This window comes from Tachyglossus aculeatus, chromosome 22, assembly GCF_015852505.1.
Source record: "Tachyglossus aculeatus isolate mTacAcu1 chromosome 22, mTacAcu1.pri, whole genome shotgun sequence".
Taxonomy (NCBI): domain Eukaryota; kingdom Metazoa; phylum Chordata; class Mammalia; order Monotremata; family Tachyglossidae; genus Tachyglossus; species Tachyglossus aculeatus.
This window is the reverse complement of record NC_052087.1, coordinates 47492618-47513425: the sequence shown is the minus strand read 5'-3', so window position 1 is coordinate 47513425 and position 20808 is coordinate 47492618. Positions and strand designations below refer to the sequence as shown.

General features: G+C 49.5%; 1 protein-coding gene across 2 annotated transcripts in view; it reads left to right on the top strand.

Moving 5' to 3' along the window:
* Positions 1–20583, top strand: part of TSG101 (tumor susceptibility 101) — a 73951-nt gene extending 53368 nt beyond the window's left edge. For both annotated transcript variants that reach the window (XM_038764809.1, XM_038764808.1), the window contains 3 exons: positions 15788–15990; positions 17608–17847; positions 20226–20583. In XM_038764809.1, the coding sequence (XP_038620737.1) occupies positions 15788–15990; positions 17608–17847; positions 20226–20315 (533 nt within the window). In that variant the 3' untranslated portion in view covers positions 20316–20583. The remainder of the gene's footprint in view (positions 1–15787; positions 15991–17607; positions 17848–20225) is intronic.
* The last annotated feature ends 225 nt before the right edge of the window (positions 20584–20808 follow it).

The following is a 20808-nucleotide window of genomic DNA, read 5'->3' as shown; positions in this document are numbered from 1 at the left end:
GAGCTTTGGAGTCCGTCTAGACTGTAAGCCCGCTGTTGGGTAGGGACCGGCTCTAGATGTTGCCATCCTGGACTTCCCAAGCGCTTAGTCATACGACTGAATGAATGAGTAGTGTCGGGAAGGAGAAAGGAAAGGAGATGGGAAGGGAGGAGGGAAGGAGATGGGAAGGGAGGAGGGAAGGAGAAGGGAAAGGTTGGACACAGTTCACGTCTCACACGGGGCTCCCAGTCTTGAACCCCATTTTACAGATCCATTCATTCAGTCGTATTTACTGAGCGCTTACTGTGTGCAGAGCACTGGACTAAGCGCTTGGGAAGTCCGCGTTGGCAGCATATAGAGGCGGTGGGCACGTCACTTCTCTGGGCCTCAGTTACCTCGACTGTAAAATGGGGATGAAGACCGTGAGCCCCCTGTGGGGCAACCCGATCACCTCGTAACCTCCCCAGGGCTTAGAACAGTGAAAGGCACATAGTAAGCGCTTAATAAATGCCATCATTAGTATTATTATTTGTTCATTCATTCAGTCGTATTTATTGAGCACTTACTATGTGCAGAGCACTGTACTAAGTGCTTAAGCTTAGTAAGCTTTGTTAAGCACTTGCTATGTTCCAGCGCTTAGAACAGTGCTCTGGCACATAGTAAGCGCTTAGCAAATGCCATCATTGCTATGTGCCGAGCACCGTTCAAAGCACAGGGGTAGATACAAGGTGATCAGGTTGTCCCACGGGGGGCTCGCAGTCTTAATCCCCCTTTTACAGATGAGGGAACTGAGGCCCGGAGAAGTAAAGCGACTTGCCCAAAGTCACCCAGCTGACAGGTGGTGGAGTCGGGATTCGAACCCACGACCTCCGACTCCCAAGCCCAGGCTCTTTCTGCTGCTTCCCCAGCAGCACTTTTAGTGAGCGCTTACCGTGTGCAGAACATGAACTAAGCACTTGGGAGAGGACAGAACAGTAGAGAGGTAACAATAATAATAATAATAATAATAATGGCATTTATTAAGCGCTTACTATATGTAAAGCACTGTTCTAAGCGCTTCTTTTATTGCTTTTTTTATTTTCTATTTTTATTATTTTTAGACTGTGAACCCACTGTTGGGTAGGGCCTGTCTCTATATGTTGCCAACTTGTACTTCCCAAGCGCTTAGTCCAGTGCTCTGCACACAGTAAGCGCTCAATAAATACGATTGATTGAATAGATGTGATCCACACTCTCAAGGAGTTTACAGTCTAGTGCGACAAAAACTCACCACTGGCTTTTAAGCAGTCATTCATTCAATTCATTCAGTCGTATTGAGCGCTTACTGTGTGCAGAGCACTGTATTCAGTGCTTGGGAAGTAGAAGTTGACAACTCTCCAAGCGCTTAGTACAGTGCTCTGCACACAGTAAGCGCTCAATAAATACGATTGAATGAATGAATGAGTGAATCTAGAGACGGTCCCTACCCAACAGCGGGCTCGCAGTCTAGAAGGGGGAGACAGGGAACAAAACGTATTCACAAGATAAAATAAATAGAATAGTGAATCTGTACAAGTCAAATAGAGTAATAAATCTGTACAAACATATATACAGGTGCTGTGGGGAGGGGAAGGGGGGATGGGGAGAGGAAGCGCTTAATAAATGCCATCGTTATTATTATTATTATTATCACCTTGCCCCCTCCTACCTCACCCGACTCGTCTCCTGCTACAACCAGCCTGCAAATTTTGCTCCTCTAATGCTAATGATTTTAGACTGTGAGCCCACTGTTGGGTAGGGACCGTCTCTATATGTTGCCAGCTTGTACTTCCCAAGCGCTTAGTCCAGTGCTCTGCACACAGTAAGCGCTCAATAAATACGATGGATGGATTGATTGATTGAACCGCCTCACTTGATCTCGTCCATCTCGCCACTAACCCCTCGCCTGCATCCTGCCTCTGGCCTGGAACTCCCTCCCTCCCTCAAATCTGACAGACAATGACTTCCCCCCCCATGCTTCATATTAAGCACTTAATAAATGCCATCATTATTATTAGTAGTAGTAGTATATTTTATTTGTACATATTTATTCTATTTACTTTATTTTGTTAATATGTTTTGTTCTCTGTCTCCCCCTTCTAGACTGTGGGTCTGCTGTTGGGTAGGGACCGTCTCTAGATGTTGCCAACTTGGACTTCCCAAGCGCTTAGTACAGTGCTCTGCGCACAGTAAGCGCTCAACAAATACGATTGAATGAATGAATGAACAAATACGATTGAATGAATGAATGAATGCTTCAAAGCCTTATCTGTCTCCCCCTTCTAGACTGTGAGCCCGCTGTTGGGCAGGGACTGTCTCTATCTGTTGCCAACTTGTACTTCCCAAGCGCTTAGTCCAGTGCTCTGCGCACAGTAAGCGCTCAACAAATACGATTGAATGAATGAATGAACAAATACGATTGAATGAATGAATGAATGATTCAAAGCCTTATCTGTCTGTCTCCCCCTTCTAGACTGTGAGCCCACTGTTGGGCAGGGACCGTCTCTATATGTTGCCAACATGGACTTCCCAAGCGCTTAGTCCAGTGTTCTGCACACAGTAAACGCTCAATAATTACGATGGATTGATTAATTGATTGATGTGGTGAGCAGCAATTCCCCGGTTACCGTGTCCCCGCCCTCCACCCTGCTGCCTTTCGGCCCGCGTCTCTTCCAAACGGCCGAGCCTTGACGGCGGAATGAATTCTAGAGCGACGTCTTCTAGACTGTGAGCCCACTGTTGGGTAGGGACCGTCTCTATATGTTGCCAGCTTGTCCTTCCCAAGTGCTTAGTACAGTGCTCTGCACACAGTAAGCGCTCAATAAATACGATTGATTATCGCCTCAGTTCCCTCATCTGTAAAATGGGGATTAAAACTGGGAGCCCCCCGGTGGGCCAACCTTATCACCTTGTAACCTCCCCAGCGCTTAGAACGGTGCTTTGCACATAGTAGGCGCTTAATAAATGCCATTATTATTATTATTACATGTCCCCCATGGGGCTCAGTCTCCATTTTACAGGCGAAGAAACTGAAGTCCAGAGACGTGATGGTATTTGTTAAGCGCTTAACAAGTACCATCATTATTATTATTATTATTGAAGGCACATCCCCTCCAAGAGGCCTTTCCTCTTCTCCCACTCCCTTCCGCAGGGGAAGCAGCGGGGCTCAGTGGAAAGAGCGAGGGCTTGGGAGTCGGAGGTCATGGGTTCGAATCCCGGCCCCGCCACTTATCAGCTGTGTGACCTTGGGCAAGCCACTTCTCTGTGCCTCAGTTACCTCAGCTGTAAAATGGGGATGAAGACTGGGAGCCCCAAGTGGGACAACGTGATCACCTTGTAGCCCCCCCCCAGCACTTAGAACAGTGCTTGGCACATAGTAAGCGCTTAACAAATACCACCATTATTATTATTCCTCGTCACCCTGACTTGCTCCTTTTTGTTCATCCTCCCTCCCGGCCCCTCAGCACTTTTGTCCACATCTGTCATGGATTTATTTAATGCCTGCATCCCCCCTTACCCCCCGTCTAGACTGTGAGCCCGCTCTTGGGTAGGGACTGTCTCTATATGTTGCCAATTTGTACTTCCCAGGCGCTCAGTACAGTGCTCTGCTCATAGTAAGTGCTCAATAAATACGATTGATGATGATGTAAGCACGTGATGGGCAGAAACTTGTCTGCTGATTGTCGTAGCCCGCCGAACACTTCGTGCGACGACGCTGTGCGTGCGGTACGTGCTCAGTAAATGCAATCGGATGGATGGATAGATGGATGACTGTGAGCTCGGTCTGCTTGGCGACCTTGGCGGGCCCCTTCTCTTTCCTGTGCCTCAGTTCCCTCAACTGTAATAATAATAATAATAATAATAATGACATTTATTAAGCGCTTACTATGTGCAAAGCACTGTTCTAAGCGCTGTAAAATGGACATTAAGACTGTGGGACAGGGACTGCGTCCAACCCAGTTACGTTGTACCGCTTAATACGATGCCCAGCACATAGCTACCAATCAATCAATCAATCAATCAATCGTATTTATTGTGCGCTTACTGTTTGCAGAGCACTGTACTAAGCGCTTGGGAAGTCCAAGTTGGCAACATATAGAGATGGTCCCGACCCAGCAGCGGGCTTACAGTCTAAAAGGGGGAGACAGAGAACAAAACCAAACATACTAATAAAATAAACAGAATAGGTATGTACAAGTAAAATGAATAAATAAATAGAGTAATATGATTAATAACAAATACGATTGAATGAATGAATGAATAGTAAGCGCTTAAATGCGGCAATTTTTTTTTTTTTTTTACTATCGAGTGTACAGCACTGTACCAAATTCAGGGGAGGAGATTGAAACTGTTGGTTAAAATAAGGTTTAGAGATTATCTGCCTCCCCCTCCTAGACTGTGAGCCCACTGTTGGGTAGGGACCGTCTCTAGATGTTGCCCGCTTGGACTTCCCAAGCGCTTAGTACAGTGCTCTGCACACAGTAAGCGCTCAATAAATACGATTGATTGATTGATTGATTAATACAGTGCTCTGCACACAGTAAGCGCTCAATAAATGCGACTGATGGATTGGATTTCGCTCACAGTGCTCGTGGCGGCTTTTACGGTGATTACGAAGCAGAGAAGCAGCAGCGTGATGTCGTGGATTGACCGCGGGCCTAGGAGTTGAAAGGTCTTGGGTTCTAATCTAATCCCCTCAGTTCCCTCATCTGCAAAATGGGGATTAAAACTGTGAGCCCCACGGTGGGACAACCTGATCGCCTTGTAACATCCCCGGCGCTTAGAACAGTGCTTTGCAAATACAAATACCATCATTGTTATTATTATTATTAATAGTGGCTTGGCTCCCCCACTTGTGCGCTGTGTGACCTCGGGCAGGTCTCTGTGCCTCAGTTACCCCATCTGTAAAATGGGGACTGACTGTAAGCCCCACGAGGGACAGGGGCTGTGTCCAACCCGGTTTGTTTGGATCCATCCCAGAGCCTCCACATCGTTGCGTATCCAAACCACTTGAGTTTCTCCCTTATGGCCTCTAAGGATTGCCTTAGTTTCCCCAGCCAGTTGCGTCCAGCGAGTGTCCGTGACGAGGTCCAAAACTCTGTTCCGATCTTGAGTTCAACACCTGGATTCCTTTGGACGCTTCGCAGTCGGAGGGACGTTTCCGAAACGACGGTCTCCGGGTTTCTGTCGCGCACGTTTGTTTCTGGAAAGGTTGCTTCGGCCGCGGAAATTTTCGCGTTCGGTCCTGGTCCGGAAAATCTCTCGGGAACTTCGTCTTCCGTGGGCTCCGGGGTCGCCTAGATGGTGACTCTGGCTGATTTTTAGAGCGAGGAGGGTTGGTGGTTTTCAGAGAAATCCCCCGAGTCCTTTGAAAGAACAGAGCGAAATAAATCCCCGTATCAGTGGGGTGGATGGGATGGGGCGGCCAATAATAATAATAATATCAGTGGAATTTATTGAGCACCTCCAGAGCGCAAAGCACCGCCTTAGAGTACAACAGCACAGTTGGCACTATTCTTGACCTCGACGGGCCCACAACCTAATGGAGTAACCAAAACTAAAATTTGAATAATAATAATAATGGTGGCATTTATTAAGCGCTTACTATGTGCAAAGCACCGTTCTAAGCGCTGGGGAGGTTCCAAGGTGATCAGGCTGTCCCACGGGGGGCTCACAGTCTTAATCCCCATTTTCCAGAGGAGGGAACTGAGGCCCAGAGAAGTGAAGTGACTTGCCCACAGTCACCCAGCTGACAGTTGGCAGAGCCGGGATTTGAACCCACGACCTCTGACTCCAAAGCCCGGGCTCTTTCCAGCGAGCCACGCTGGAATAATGCCTCGCATTTGCAGAGATTTGAAATTTTAGGTTTTTCTTTTAAATGATATTAAGCGTTCGCCATGTGCCGGGCACTGAAATTAGCGCCGGGCGGATGTCAGGTTGGACAGTCCGTGTCCCACGTTTAATCCCCATTTTACGGATGAGGTAACTGAGGCACAGAGAACCGAAGTGACTCGCCCAAAGTCACACAGTAGGGAAGTGGTGGAGCCGGGTCTAGGCCGCGCTGTTTCCGGAGCACTTTTTATTTTCCCAAAGCGCTTTGACATCCTTCTTTATTCTCACCGCACCATCTAGGTGAGGGGATTGAAGCCCAGAGAGGTTGTCCGGCGGCGGTATTTGTTGAGCGCTTACTGTGTACCTCTGTACTGAGCACTTGGGAGAGTCCAATACAGCAGCATCACTAGGCCCGATCCCTCCCCTCGAGGAGTTTACAGTCTAGGGACGCGCTCAGAGTCACCTTGCCGGGGCAGCTGGCGCTGGAACTCTAGTTTCTTGGCTTCCGGACCCTTGCGGCCTCCCCAAGGTGTTTGCTAGTCCGTCAGTCGTACGTATTGAGCGCCTACTATGTGCAGAGTGCTGTGCTAAGCACTTGGGCTCTGCGCACAGTAAGCGCTCAATAAATACGGTTGAATGAATGAATATATGTTTGTACGACGTCTTGATCCCCATTTTACAGATGAGGGAGCTGAGGCACAGAGAAGTGACTTAAAGTCACCCAGCTAAGTGGCAGGGCCGGGATTCGAACCCATGACCTCTTGGCTCCAAAGCCCGGGCTCAGCCCGCTGAGCCACGCTGCTTCAGCTGGGTGACTTCGGGCAAGTCACTTCCCTCCTGTAGGCCTCAGTGACCTCATCTGTCAAATGGGGATGGAGACCGTGAGCCCCCCGTGGGACGACCTGCGTGGCTCAGTGGAAAGAGCCCGGGCTTTGGAGTCAGGGGTCGTGGGTTCAAATCCTGGCTCCGCCGCTTGTCGGCTGGGTGACTTTGGGCAAGTCGCTTCACTTCTCTGGGCCTCAGTGACCTCATCTGTAAAGTGGGGATGAAGACTGGGAGCCCCCCGTGGGACAACCTGATCACCTTGTAACCTCCCCAGCGCTTAGAACAGTGCTTTGCACAGAGTAAGCGCTTAATAAATGCCCTCATTATTATTATTATTATTGGGAGAGCACAGCAGAACAACAGACACATCCCCTGCCCACAAGAAGTTTACGGTCTAGGATTGGACTGTGGGTGTTCTTCATTCAGCCGTATTTATTGAGCGCTTACTGTGTGCAGAGCACTGTACTAAGCGCTTGGGAAGTAGAAGTTGGCAACACACAGAGACGGTCCCTACCCAACAGCGGGCTCACAGTCTAGAAGGGGGAGACAGACGACAAAGCAGAACATATTAACAAAGTAAAATAGAATAAATATGTACGAGTAAAATAGAGTAATATGTGCAAACATATATACGGGTGGCATTTATTAAGCGCTTTCTATGTGCAAAGCACTGTTCTAAGCGCTGGGGAGGTTACAAGGTGATCAGGTTGTCCCACGGGGGGCTCACAGTCTTCATCCCCATTTTACAGATGAGGGAACTGAGGCCCAGAGAAGTGAAGTGACTTCTTAGTTTGGACGCGTCTCTCTTCCTCCCCCAATCAATCGCTGGGAGAAGCAGTGCGGCCTGCCGGAAGGAGCCCGGGCCTGGGAGTAGAGGACCCGAGTTCAAATCCTGCCTCTGCTATTTGTCTGCCATGTGGCCCTGGGTAAATCACTCCTCTGGGATTGTTACCTCGTCTGTAAAATGGAGATTAAGATTGTGAGCGTCACGCGGGACGTGGACTGTGTCCAACCTAACCTGTATCTACCCCGGCGTGTAGTACAGTGCCTGGCACATAGTAAGCGCTTAAAAAATGCTATTTAAGAAAGAAAAAACAAGGCCAGGGGCCTCGGAGTCGGAAGGACCTGGGTTCTAATCCTGGCTCTGCCACTTGTCTGTTGTAAACCCAGTGTGGGACTTGATTATTTTATATCTACCCCAATGCTTAGTACAGCCCTTGCCACATTGGAAACATCGGGGAAGCAGCGTGGCGCAGTGGAAAGAGCACGGTCTTTGGAGTCAGAGGTCATGGGTCATGGGTTCAAATCCCAGCTCCACCACTTGTCAGCTGTGTGACTTTGGGTAAGTCACTTCACTTCTCTGTGCCTCAGTTCCCTCATCTGTAAAAATGGGGATTAAGACCGTGAGCCCCCCGTGGGACAACCTGATCACCTTGTAAACTCCCCAGCACTTAGAACAGTGCTTTGCACATAGTAAGCGCTTAATAAATGCCATCATTATTATTATTATTATTATTAAAATAATTCCACAGTCATCCTTATCGTTACTGTTGCCAATAATAATAATCCGAGTATTTATTGAGCTGTTACCCTGTAACAGGTATCGAATCCCCATTTTACAGGTGAGGAAACTGAGGCATAGAGAAGCGGAGGGACTTGCCCGGAGTCCCACAGCAGATAAATGGCGGAGCCGGGATTAGAACACAGGTCCTCCGACTCCCGGGCTGGGGCTCTTTCTGCTTCCCAGGGCTGCTGGTTTGTGATCTTGCTGCTTTTTTGGAGCCCTTTAATAAAAATAATAATAATAATAATAATAATAATAATAGTGACCTTTATTAAGCGCTTACTATGTGCAAGGCACTGTTCTAAGTGCTGAGGAGGTTACAAGGTGATTAGGTTGTCCCACCTAGTTCTCACAGTCTTAATCCCCATTTTCCAGACGAGGGAACTGAGGCCCAGAGAAGTGAAGTGACTTGCCCAAAGTCACCCAGCCGACAATTGGCAGAGCCGGGATTTGAACCCACGCCCTCTGACTCCAAAGCCCGGGCTCTTTCCACTGAGCCACGCTGCTTCTCTAAGCTCTAATTGTCAGCTGGGTGACTTTGGGAGTCACCTCACTTCTCTGGGCCTCAGTGACCTCATCTGGAAAATGGGGATTAATAATAATAATGGCATTTATTAAGCGCTTACTATGTGCAATGCACTATTCTCAGCATCTAAGTCACTTCACTTCTCTGTGCCTCAGTTCCCTCATCTGGAAAATGGGAATTAAGACTGTGAATCTCCCTTCTCTCCTTCAGAACAGTGCTTTGCACGTAGTAAGCGCTTAATAAATGCCATCATTCTAGGCGCTGATTAAGACTGTGAGCCCCCCGTGGGACAACCTGATCACCTTGTACCCTCCCCGGCGCTTAGAACAGTGCTTTGCACATTGTAAGCGCTTAATAAATGTCATTATTATTATTATTAGCCATGTCCCCCCCCCACTGGCCTATTGGAGAGGATAACGTGGCTCAGTGGAAAGAGCCCGGGCTTTGGAGTCAGAGATCATGGGTTCAAATCCTGGCTCCACCAACTCAGCTGTGTGACTTTGGGCAAGTCACTTCTCTGGGCCTCAGTGACCTCATCTGTGAAATGGGGATGAAAGCCGTGAGCCCCCTGTGGGACCACCTGATCACCTTGTAACCTCCCCCAGCGCTTAGAACAGTGCTTTGCACATAATAAGCTGAGCCCCAGACTGAGCCCCTTCCTTCGTCTCCCCCTCGTCCCCCTCTCCATCCCCCCATCTTACCTCCTTCCCTTCCCCACAGCACCTGGATATATGGATATATGTCTGTACATATTTATTACTCTATTTATTTTACTTGTACATATCTATCCTATTTATTTTATTTTGTTGGTATGTTTGGTTTTGTTCTCTGTCTCCCCCTTCTAGACTGTGAGCCCACTGTTGGGTAGGGACTGTCTCTGTGTGTTGCCAGTTTGTACTTCCCAAGCGCTCAGTACAGTGCTCTGCACATAGTGAGCGCTCAATAAATACGATTGACGATAAGCGCTTAACAAACGCCATCATTATTAAAAAAAGACACACAGTTGGAGGTTTGGGACCGACACGCTGCCTTGGGGAAGGAAGACCGTGTTTTCTGTCTGCCAGTGGGAGTTGGAATGGGGAGGCCGCCCAGTTGGAACTGACCCGAGGGCAACTGGGAAAGTAGGATGTGGGTGGGAGAGGCCGGAGGGAGAGATAATAATAATAACAATAATAATAATAATAATAATAATAATAATGTTGGCATTTGTTAAGTGCTTACTATATGCAAAGCACTGTTCTAAGCGGACTGAAGGTTTCGGAAGGAAAGATGGGGGAGAGGGGAAGGCAGCCTGTATTTACCCCAGCGCTTAGAACAGGGTTTGACGCACAGTAAGCGTTTAACAAATAGCATAAAAAAAGCAGCGGCAGTTGGGCAGCGGGAGGAAGCGGCAGTGGAAGTGATGAGGGCCGCGCCGGGGCGTCGGATCGTGGATTGCGTCGGAGCGGTCCCCGCTGCCGAAAAGCCGAGAATTGGGGAAGAGGAGGCTCCCGAGGCGCGTGAGTCTCCATCCGTTTTCCCCCGATTATCCTGCCGGCTCATTCATTCATTCAGTCGTATTTATTGAGCGCTTCCTGTGTGCAGAGCACTGTACAGTCAATCAGTCAGTCGTATTTATTGAGCGCTTACTGTGTGCAGAGTGCTGTACTAAGCGCTTGGGAAGTCCAAGTTGGCAGCATAGACGGTCCCTACCCAACAGTGGGCTCCCAGTCTAGAAGGGGGAGACAGAGAACAAAACAAACCATATTAACAAAATGAAATAAATACAATAAATATCATCATCATCATCATCAATCATATTTATTGAGCTCTTACTGTGTGCAGAGCACTGTACTAAGCGCTTGGGAAGTACAAATTGGCAACATCTAGAGACAGTCCCTACCCAACAGTGGCTCACAGTCTAAAAGGGGGAGACAGAGAACAAAACCAAACATACTAACAAAATAAAATAAATAGAATAGATATGTACAAGTAAAATAAATAGAGTAATAAGTATGTACAAACATATATACATATATACAGGTGCTGTGGGGAAGGGAAGGAGGTAAGATGGGGGGGATGGAGAGGGGGACGAGGGGGAGAGGAAAGAAGCGCTCAGTCTGGGAAGGCCTCCTGGAGGAGGTGAGCTCTCAGCAGGGCCTTGAAGGGAGGAAGAGAGCTATGTACAAGTCAAATAGAGTAATAAATCCGTGCAAACATATCTACAGGGGCTGTGGGGAGGGGAAGGAGGTAAGACAGGAGATGGGGAGGAGGAGGAGGGGGCTTAGTCAGGGAAGGCCTCTTGGAGGAGGTGGGCTCTCAGTAGGGCCTTGAAGGGAGGAAGAGAGCTATGTACAAGTCAAATAGAGTAATAAATCCGTGCAAACATATCTACAGGGGCTGTGGGGAGGGGAAGGAGGTATGGCAGGGGAGATGGGGAGGAGGAGGAGGGGGCTTAGTCAGGGAAGGCCTCTTGGAGGAGGTGGGCTCTCAGTAGGGCCTTGAAGGGAGGAAGAGAGCTATGTACAAGTCAAATAGAGTAATAAATCCGTACAAACATATCTACAGGGGCTGTGGGGAGGGGAAGGAGGTATGGCAGGGGAGATGGGGAGGAGGAGGGGGGGGCTTAGTCAGGGAAGGCCTCTTGGAGGAGGTGGGCTCTCAGTAGGGCTTTGAAGGGGGAGGAAGAGAGGTAGCTTGGCGGATGGGCAGAGGGAGGCCATTCCGGGCCACGGGGAGGACGTGGGCAGGGGGTCGACGGCGGGACGGGCGAGAACGAGGCCTAACGGTGAGGAGATTAGTGGCGGAGGAGCGGAGGGTGCGGGCTGGGCTGGAGAAGGACAGAAGGGAGGGGAGGGAGGAGGGGGCCAGGGGATGGATGGATGGACTGCCTTGGTTGGGGTTTTACGAGTGTCGGGTGCTGGAAACTTTTTTAGACTGTGAGCCCACTGTTGGGTAGGGACCGTCTCTCTATGTTGCCAAGTTGTACTTCCCAAGCGCTTAGTCCAGTGCTCTGCACACGGTAAGAGCTCAATAAATACGATTGATTGATTGATTGATTGGAAACGTGGAAAGCTGCCGCCTTGGGGAAGGTCCTTTTCTCAGGGGTCGGTTAGACGGGTGCTTGCAAAGACCCCCAAGGCAGCAGGCGGCCCGGTCAGGACCGACGGCAAGAGGGAGTGCAGAAAGGGGAAAAGTGCTCAGCCGCCGCCGCCTCACGCTTTCCCCTCAATCAGTCAATCAATCGTATTTATTGAACGCTTACTGTGTGCGGAGCACTGGACTAAGCGCTTGGGAAGTACAAGTTGGTGACTATATAGAGAGACGGTCCCTACCCAGCAGTGGGCTCACAGTCTAAAAGGGGGAGACAGAGAACAAAACCAAACATGTTAACGAAATAAAATAAATAGAATAGATATGTCCCCTCAAGGCAGAAGCCCCCACAGCTACAGCCCGCAAAGGAGGCCGATCCCTGGAGCCCCACCCACTGTTGGGTAGGGACCGTCTCTATATGTTGCCAACTTGTACTTCCCAAGCGCTTAGTCCAGTGCTCTGCACATAGTAAGCGCTCAATAAATACGATTGATGATGACCAGCTGCTTGGTCGACCCAGGGCAGCAAGCTGGGATCTGGAGTGCCCAGGCGGGTCGCCGAAAGGGACTCTGCTTTCCTCTTTTGTCTTTACTCCGAAAACGTTCAGGCCATGTTTCCCCGCTCCTCGAGTGATTATATATATTAAATATTAATCCCCATTTTACAGATGAGGTAACTGAGGGATTAAGATTGTGAGCCCCACAGTGTGACAACCTGATCACCTTGTATCCTCCCCAGCGCTTAGTGCAGTGCTTTGCACATAGTAAGCGCTTAACAAATGCCATTATTATTATTATTATTATTATTATTATTATTAGGCGAAACGCTCTTCCACAAACAGCCCGCAGTTAACGGTGGGCAGCGGATCGGGTAAGCGTCTGCGCGTCAGCCGGCCACGGTCCTTTTGAGAAAAGCTGGACATCAGGATAGATTCCGTGCCCAACAGAGCGGGTCCATCTTCCGTTACACCGATGGGATGACTGCCGTCTAGGCCGAGTACCGCTTAGGCTGTCCTTTCCCGTCTCCGTTTTTCCCGCCGCCGGATTTCCCGGTGAATCCACACCCGGATCCCGGTCCGGGTGACGGCAGTAGAAGAATTTTGCGTCAGCGGTGGGGAACGTCCTCGGCGGGGGGGAACGTTTACTGTGTACGTGCGGCCGTTTACAGATAGCCCGCCCTGAATCTAACGGGGTCTAGTGAAAGGAAGAGGTGGGCCCCTCCTGGGGCGAGTCTGAACATAGAGGTAATAATAATAATAATAATAATGATGATAATGATGATGATGATGATGATGATGATGATGATAATAATAATAATTAATGGCCCCTGAATCTAACGGGGCCTAGTGAAAGGAAGAGGTGGGCCCCTCCTGGGGCAAGTCTGAACATAGAGGTAATAATAATGATAATAATAATAATAAATGGCATTTATTAAGCACTTACTGTGTGCAAAGCACTATACTAAGCACTGGGGAGGTTACAAGGGGATCAGGTTGTCCCACGGGGAGCTCACAGTTTTAATCCTCATTTTACAGATGAGGTCACTGAAGCCCAGAGAATAATAACAATGATGGCATTTATTAAGCGCTTACTATGTGCCAAGCACTGTTCTAAGCACTGGGGAGGTTACAAGGTGATCAGGTTGTCCCACGGGGAGCTCACAGGTTTAATCCTCATTTTTCAGATGAGGCCACTGAGGCCCAGAGGAGTGAAGCGACTTGCCCAAAGTCACCCAGCTGACAATTGGCGGAGCCGGGATTCGAACCCACAACTCTGACTCCAAAGCCCGGGCTCTTTCCACTGAGCCACGCTGCTTCTCTGCACAGGTACACAGAAGCGACGTGGCCTAGTGGGTAGAGCGTGGCCCTGGGAGCCGGAAGGACCTGGGTTCTAATCCCGACTCGGCCACTTGTCTGCGTGACCTTGGGCGAGTCGCTTCATTTTTCCGTGCCTCAGCCACCTCATCTGTAAAATGGGGATTAAGGCTGTGAGCCCTATGGGGTACAGGGACCGTGTCCACTCGGATTAGCTTGCATTGCTTGGAACAGTGCTTTGCACGTAGTAAGCGCTTAATAAATGCCGTCATTATTATTATTATTACTACTCTTGTTTGTACATATTTATTCTATTTATTTTATTTTGTTAATATGCTTTGTTTTGTCGCCTGTCTCCCCCTTCTAGACTGTGAGCCCGCTGTTGGGTAGGGACCGTCTCTAGATGTTGCCAACTTGTACTTCCCAAGCGCTTAGTACAGTGCTCTGCACACAGTAAGCGCTCAATAAATACGATTGAATGAATGAATGAATGAATGAATGAATCTACCCTAGTGCTTAGAACAGTGTTTGGCACCTAGTAAGTGCTTAAGGGGAGGCAGCGGGGCTCAGTGGAAAGAGCTCGGGCTTTGGAGTCAGAGGTCATGGGTTCAAATTCCGGCTCCATCAATTGTCCGCTGTGTGACTTTGGGCAAGTCATTTCACTTCTACGGGCCTCAGTTACCTCATCTGTAAAATGGGGATTAAGACTGTGAGCCCCCCCCATGGGACAACCTGATCACCTTGTAACCTCCCCAGCGCTTAGGACAGTGCTTTGCACATAGTAAGCGCTTAATAAATGCCATCTTTATTATTATTATTATTAAAGATTACCACAATTATTACTATACTATTACTAATTACTAGTAATCATTACTAAATTATTACTATTTTTAGACTGCGAGCCCACTGTTGGGTAGGGACCGTCTCTATATGTTGCCAACTTGTACTTCCCAAGCGCTTAGTCCAGTGCTCTGCACACAGTAAGCGCTCCATAAATACGATTGATGATGATGACTATTCTTTGGCCTCTCCTCGCCTGCGAGTGGCTGGCCGAACTCAAAAGCGAGTGTGACGCAGCGAGGTGGTGGAGAGCATCGGACAATCCCCTTTTAGACTGTGAGCCCACTGTTGGGTAGGGACCGTCTCTATATGTTGCCAATTTGGACTTCCCAAGCGCTTAGTACAGTGCTCTGCACATAGTAAGCGCTCAATAAATACGATTGATGATGATGATGATGATGATCCGGACTTAGTGGCCACCGCAGCCTTGGTCAAGCGGGAGGTGGTTCCGACGGGGTGAGAAGTCTTTCCGAGTCGGAGCGTAAATTGGGGAACGTCCTTGGCGTTCTGAATCTAACGGGGTCTAGTGAAAGGAAGAGGTGGGCCCATCCTGGGGCGAGTCCGAACATAGAGGTAATAATAATAATAATAATAATAATAATAATAATAATAATAATAATAATAATAATAATAATAATGGCATTTATTAAGCGCTTACTATGTGCAAAGCACTATACTGAGCACTGGGGAGGTTACAAGGTGATCAGGTTGTCCCACGGGGAGCTCACCGTTGTAATCCCCATTTTCCAGATGAGGTCACTGAGGCCCAGAGAAGTGAAGTTTATTCGATTAATTTTATTTTGCTGATGCGCTTCGTTGTCCGTCTCCCCCTTCTAGGCTGTGAGCCCGCTGTCGGGTAGGGACCGTCTCTGCATGGACTTCCCAAGCGCTTAGCACAGTGCTCTGCACACAGGAAGCGCTCAATAAATACGACAATGAATGAATGAAAGATAAGCTGGCTAACCTCGACCTCGGTTCAGGTCACTGGCTCTCTGTTGAGCCAGTAGGGAGGAGAAGGCCAGGAACGATGTGGAGAATACAACTTGGACTTCCCAGGCGCTTAGTCCAGTGCTCTGCACACAGTAAGCGCTCCATAAATACGATTGATGATGATGATGATGATGAGGTGACTTTCCCGGACCGGGACGGGCTGGCCCATTTCCCGAGGGAATTCCGAAAGAGCCGCCTCGGGCTTGGGGCACAACGTGCGGCGTGTCCCGGCCGACTCCTCTTTCCGTCTCGGAGGCGGGGGCGGTGGGGCCGCTCCCCGCTCCCCGCTCCGCTTTCCCCCCCGACGGTCTCCTGTTGGGTTGGGCAGGGCCGGCCAGGGACGGCACCATCAGCGAGGACACCATCCGCGCCTCCCTCATCTCCGCCGTCAGCGACAAGCTCAGGTGGCGGATGAAGGAGGAGATGGACCGGGCCCAGGCGGAGCTCAACGCCCTGAAGCGCACCGAGGAGGACCTGAAGAAAGGCTACCAGAAGCTGGGCGACATGGTCACGCGTTTGGACCAGGAAGTGGTGAGCGAGCGCCCGCAAAATCCGTCTGGGCCCCTTTTCCCGGGGGGAGCCGAGCGCTGGGGCTCCCACGGGTGATTTCCGGGAACACCCGGGCCCTGCCCGGGAGAGATGGCTCTGCTATCTATCTATCTATCTATCTATCTATCTATCATCTATCTATCTATCATCATCTATCTATCTCTATCTATGTATCTATCATCTATCAATCTATCTATCTATCATCTATCATCTATCTATCATCATCTGTCTATCTCTATCTATCATCTCTATATCTATCTATCTATCATCTATCAATCTATCTATCTATCTATCATCTATCTATCTATCATCATCTATCTATCTCTGTCTATCATCTCTATATCTATCTATCATCTATCAAGCTCTATCTATCATCTATCTATCATCTATCAAGCTCTATCTATCATCTATCTCTATCTATCTATCATCTATCTATCCATCCATCCGTCCATCCATCCATCCATCCATCCATCCATCTAGCTATCCATTCATTCATTCATTTACTTATTTATTTATCTATTCATTTATTTATTCATTTACTTATTTATTTATCTATTTATTTATTTATTTAACTTGTACGTATCTATTCTATTTATTTTATTGTGTTAGTATGTTTGGTTTTGTTTTCTGTCTCCCCCTTTTAGACTGCGAGCCCACTGTTGGGACTGTCTCGATATGTTGCCAACTTGTACTTCCCAAGCGCTTAATACAGGGCTCTGCACACAGTAAGCGCTCAATAAATAGGATTGATTGATTGATTGATTGCTCCGACCCAGCGAGTCCCTTCGCCGGGAACCCGGAGCGGGGCCCCCAGCCTCCTGGATGGGCCAACTTGCACTTCCCAAGCGCTTAGTACAGTGCTCTGCATACAGTAAGCGCTCAATAAATACGATTGATTGATTGATTGATTGATTGATTGATTGACCGGCCCCGGGGGTCCCGGCCACCCTGCTACCCGCCGCCTGGGGCTTGCAACGCCCTGCCCGCTCTGCGGGCAGAATCGTGGGAGATGGACCCAAATCCGGACAAGGAAATCCAACATTAGCTGCGAGGGTGGGCTGGGGGAGCCGGAGCGGCTTGGGAAGATGGGCCGGGAGTGGGAGATGATAGATGGACTGGGATGGATGGGTCAGTCAATCAGTGGTATTTATTGAGTGCCTTCTATGGGCCGAGCACTGTACTAAGCGCGTGGAAGAGCACAATACCGCAGAATTAGCAGTCACCTCCCCTGCCCACGACGAGCATACAGTCTAGAGGATGGGCGGCAAACGTGTCTGCTAATTGTGTCGTACTCTCCGACGCACTTGATACATGTTCAGATACCATTGATGATGGGACGGACAGGCTGGGATGGATGGATTAGATCGACTGATGGATCGGATTGGCTGGGGAAGGAGGGCAGGCTTCCTTTCAGTAGAGCCGGGGGGCGGTGGCCCATTTGTTGAGCGCTTACAGCGGGCGGAGCACTGTACTGAGCGCCGCGGAGAGTCCGGTCCGTCGGAGTCGGTAGACGGCGGGCTCCCTGGCTACGGCGCGCTTCCCGGGAAGAGGTGACTCACGTCCGTGGCTCAGCCCTCCGCCGTCCTCCGCCCGCCGCAGGTGGAAGTCGATAAAAACATCGAACTCCTGAAGAGGAAGGACGAGGAGCTGAGCTGCGCCCTGGAGAAGATGGAGAACCAGTCGGAGACCAACGACATCGACGAGGTCATCGTCCCCACGGCCCCGCTCTACAAGCAGATCCTCAACCTGTACGCCGAGGAGAACGCCATCGAGGACACCATCTTCTACCTGGGGGAGGCCCTGAGGCGGGGGGTCATCGACCTGGACGTCTTCCTCAAGGTGGGTGTGTTATGTTGTGTATCTCGCCCCTCCGCCCCCCCCCCCCCCCCCAATTCAGTCATTCAGTCGTATCTATTGAGCGCTTACTGTGTGCAGAGCGCTGGACTGAGCGCTTGGGAAGTCCACGTCGGCAACATCTAGAGACGGTCCCTACCCAACGGCGGGCTCACAGTCTAGAAGGGGGAGACGGACAACAAAACAATCAATCAATCATATTTATTGAGCGCTTACTGTGTGCAGAGCACTGGACTAAGCACTTGGGAAGTCCAAGTTGGCAACATATAGAGACGGTCCCTACCCAACAGTGGGCTCACAGTCTAAGCAGCGTGGCTCAGTGGAAAGAGCCCGGGCTCTGGAGTCAGGGATCATGGGTTCAAATTCCGCCTCTGCCAGTTGCCAGCTGGGTGACTTTGGGCAAGTCGCTTCACTTCTCTGGGCCTCAATTCCCTCATCTGGAAAATGGGGATGAAGACTGTGAGCCCCCCGTGGGACCACCTGATCTCCTTGTAACCTCTCCAGCACTTAGAACGGGACTGTGAGAAGTGGCGTGGCTCAGTGGAAAGAGCCCGGGCTTTGGAGTCAGGGGTCAGGGGTTCGAATTCCGGCTCTGCAAATTGTCAGCTGGGTGACTTTGGGCCAGTCACTTCACTTCTCTGGGCCTCAGTTACTTCATCTGTAAAATGGGGATTAAGACTGTGAGCCCCCCGTGGGACAACCTGATCACCTTGTAACCTCCCCGGCGCTTAGAACGGTGCTTTGCACATAGTGCTTTGCACAGTCTTTTAGACTGTGAGCCCACTGTTGGATAGGGACTGTCTCTATACATTGCCAACTTGTACTTCCCAAGCGCTTAGTACAGTGCTCTGCACACAGTAAGTGCTCAATAAATATGATTGATAGTAAGCGCTTAATAAATGCCATTATTATTATTAATAGTAAAACAAAACATATTAACAAAATAAAATAAGTAGAATAAATATGTACGAATATAATACCGGGCCTGGACTATTCATCTTGCCCGGGGGGCTCAGACTAGAGCCTGGAGTGGGTCCGCCACCTCGCCCAGCCCACCGTTGTGCCACCTTCACCCTTGCCAGGATCTGCCCCAGGCGGAGGGGGGCTTCTGCTGCTGAGGGGGTTGCTTTTTTATTTTTTAATGCTACTTATTAAGGGTATTTGCTTACTGTGTGTCAAATGCTGCCAAACACGGGGGTAGATATAAGCGAATCAGGCTGCATATGGGGCTACAAGGCGGCAACATAGAGAGATGGTCCCTACCCAACAATGGGCTCACAGTCTAGAAGGGGGAGACAGACAACAAAACATTATTATTATTATTATTATTATTAGGGAAGGAGAATAGGCATGAATCCTCTTTTTCTAGAAAAAAAAAATTGAAGCACTGAGATGTTTAAGGGGTTTTTACCCCAGGGTGGCAAAACTAGCTCACAGCGGAGCTAGGATTAGAGCCCCAGTTTCCCGCCACCCAGTCTGAACTCCAAAGAAGCTCCCCCATCCTTGTTCCCCAGAGGTTTAATAATAATAATAATAATAATAAATCATTCATTTATTCATTCAGTCGTATTTATTGAGCGCTGACTGTGTGCAGAGCACTGTACTAAGCGCTTGGGAAGTACAAGTCGGCAACATATAGAGACGGTCCCTACCCAACAATGGGCTCACGGTCTAGAAGGGGGAGACAGACAACAAACATTATTATTATTATTATTATTATTATTATGGGGGAAGGAGAATGGGCATGAATCCTCTTTTTCTAGAAAAAAAAAATTGAAGCACTGAGAAGTTTAAGGGGTTTTTACCCCAGAGTGGCAAAACTAGCTCACAGCGGAGCTAGGATTAGAACCCCAGTTTCCCGCCACCCAGTCTGAACTCCAAAGAAGCTCCCCCATCCTTGTTCCCCAGAGGTTTAATAATAATAATAATAATAATAATAATAATGGCACTTGTTAAGCGCTTACTACGTGCCCAGCACCGTTCCAAGCGCTGTTGATCCGCCGGGGAAGATCCAGCGTGGCTCAGTGGAAAGAGCCCGGGCTTTGGATTCAGAGGTCATGGGTTCCAATCCCGGCTCCGCCAATTGTCAGCCGTGTGACTTTGGGCAAGTCACTTCACTTCTCTGGGCCTCGGTTCCCTCATCTGTAAGATGGGAATTAAGACTGTGAGCCCCCCGTGGGACAACCTGATCACCTTGTTACCTCCCCAGTGCTTGGCACATAGTAAGCGCTTAACAAATGCCATCATTATTATTATTATCTCCTTGAGCCGGGGGTGGCTCCGGCCTCGTCCTGGGCCTCGTGTCGCGCTCAGGCGTGTGCGTCCTGACCCCCCTACCTTGTTTCGGGTGTCTCTGTTCCTAGCACGTGCGCCTGCTGTCCCGCAAACAGTTCCAACTGAGGGCACTGATGCAGAAGGCCAGGAAGACGGCGGGCCTCAGCGATCTCTACTGACGCCGCTCCGACCAGCGGCCCGCCGGCCTCGGCCAAACCCGTCTTCTCTTCTCCTCCTCTCTCTCTCCCTCCGACTCCGACAGTAGGTGCCCGGCCTAAGTTATTGCATTTCATCACTCCAGTGGAAAATATTTTGAATGGGTAATATATTTTCTCTGTTTCTCTTGGTAAGGACCGGCTTTTATTAATGCACTTTCTATCCCCTGTAAACCTTTGTGCTGGCTGTTGGATGGACGATGCGGAATAAAAGAACTCATTGCGTACTTTTCCCCCCTCGTCTGGGCTGCTTCTCCACGGGAGGTGGATCTTTGGTCCAATAAGGTCCGTAACGTCCAGCACACTCGGAGCGGGTCTCCAGCCGCCCACCCGAATGGGCCGCTTCCCCGCCCTGGGCCAGTAGAATCGGGATGGGGCAACGACTGGCCCTGGTCCACTTCGCAACTAGGGCCAAGGGGAAGGTTTTTTTGTCCCTTAAGTATATTTGTTAAGCACT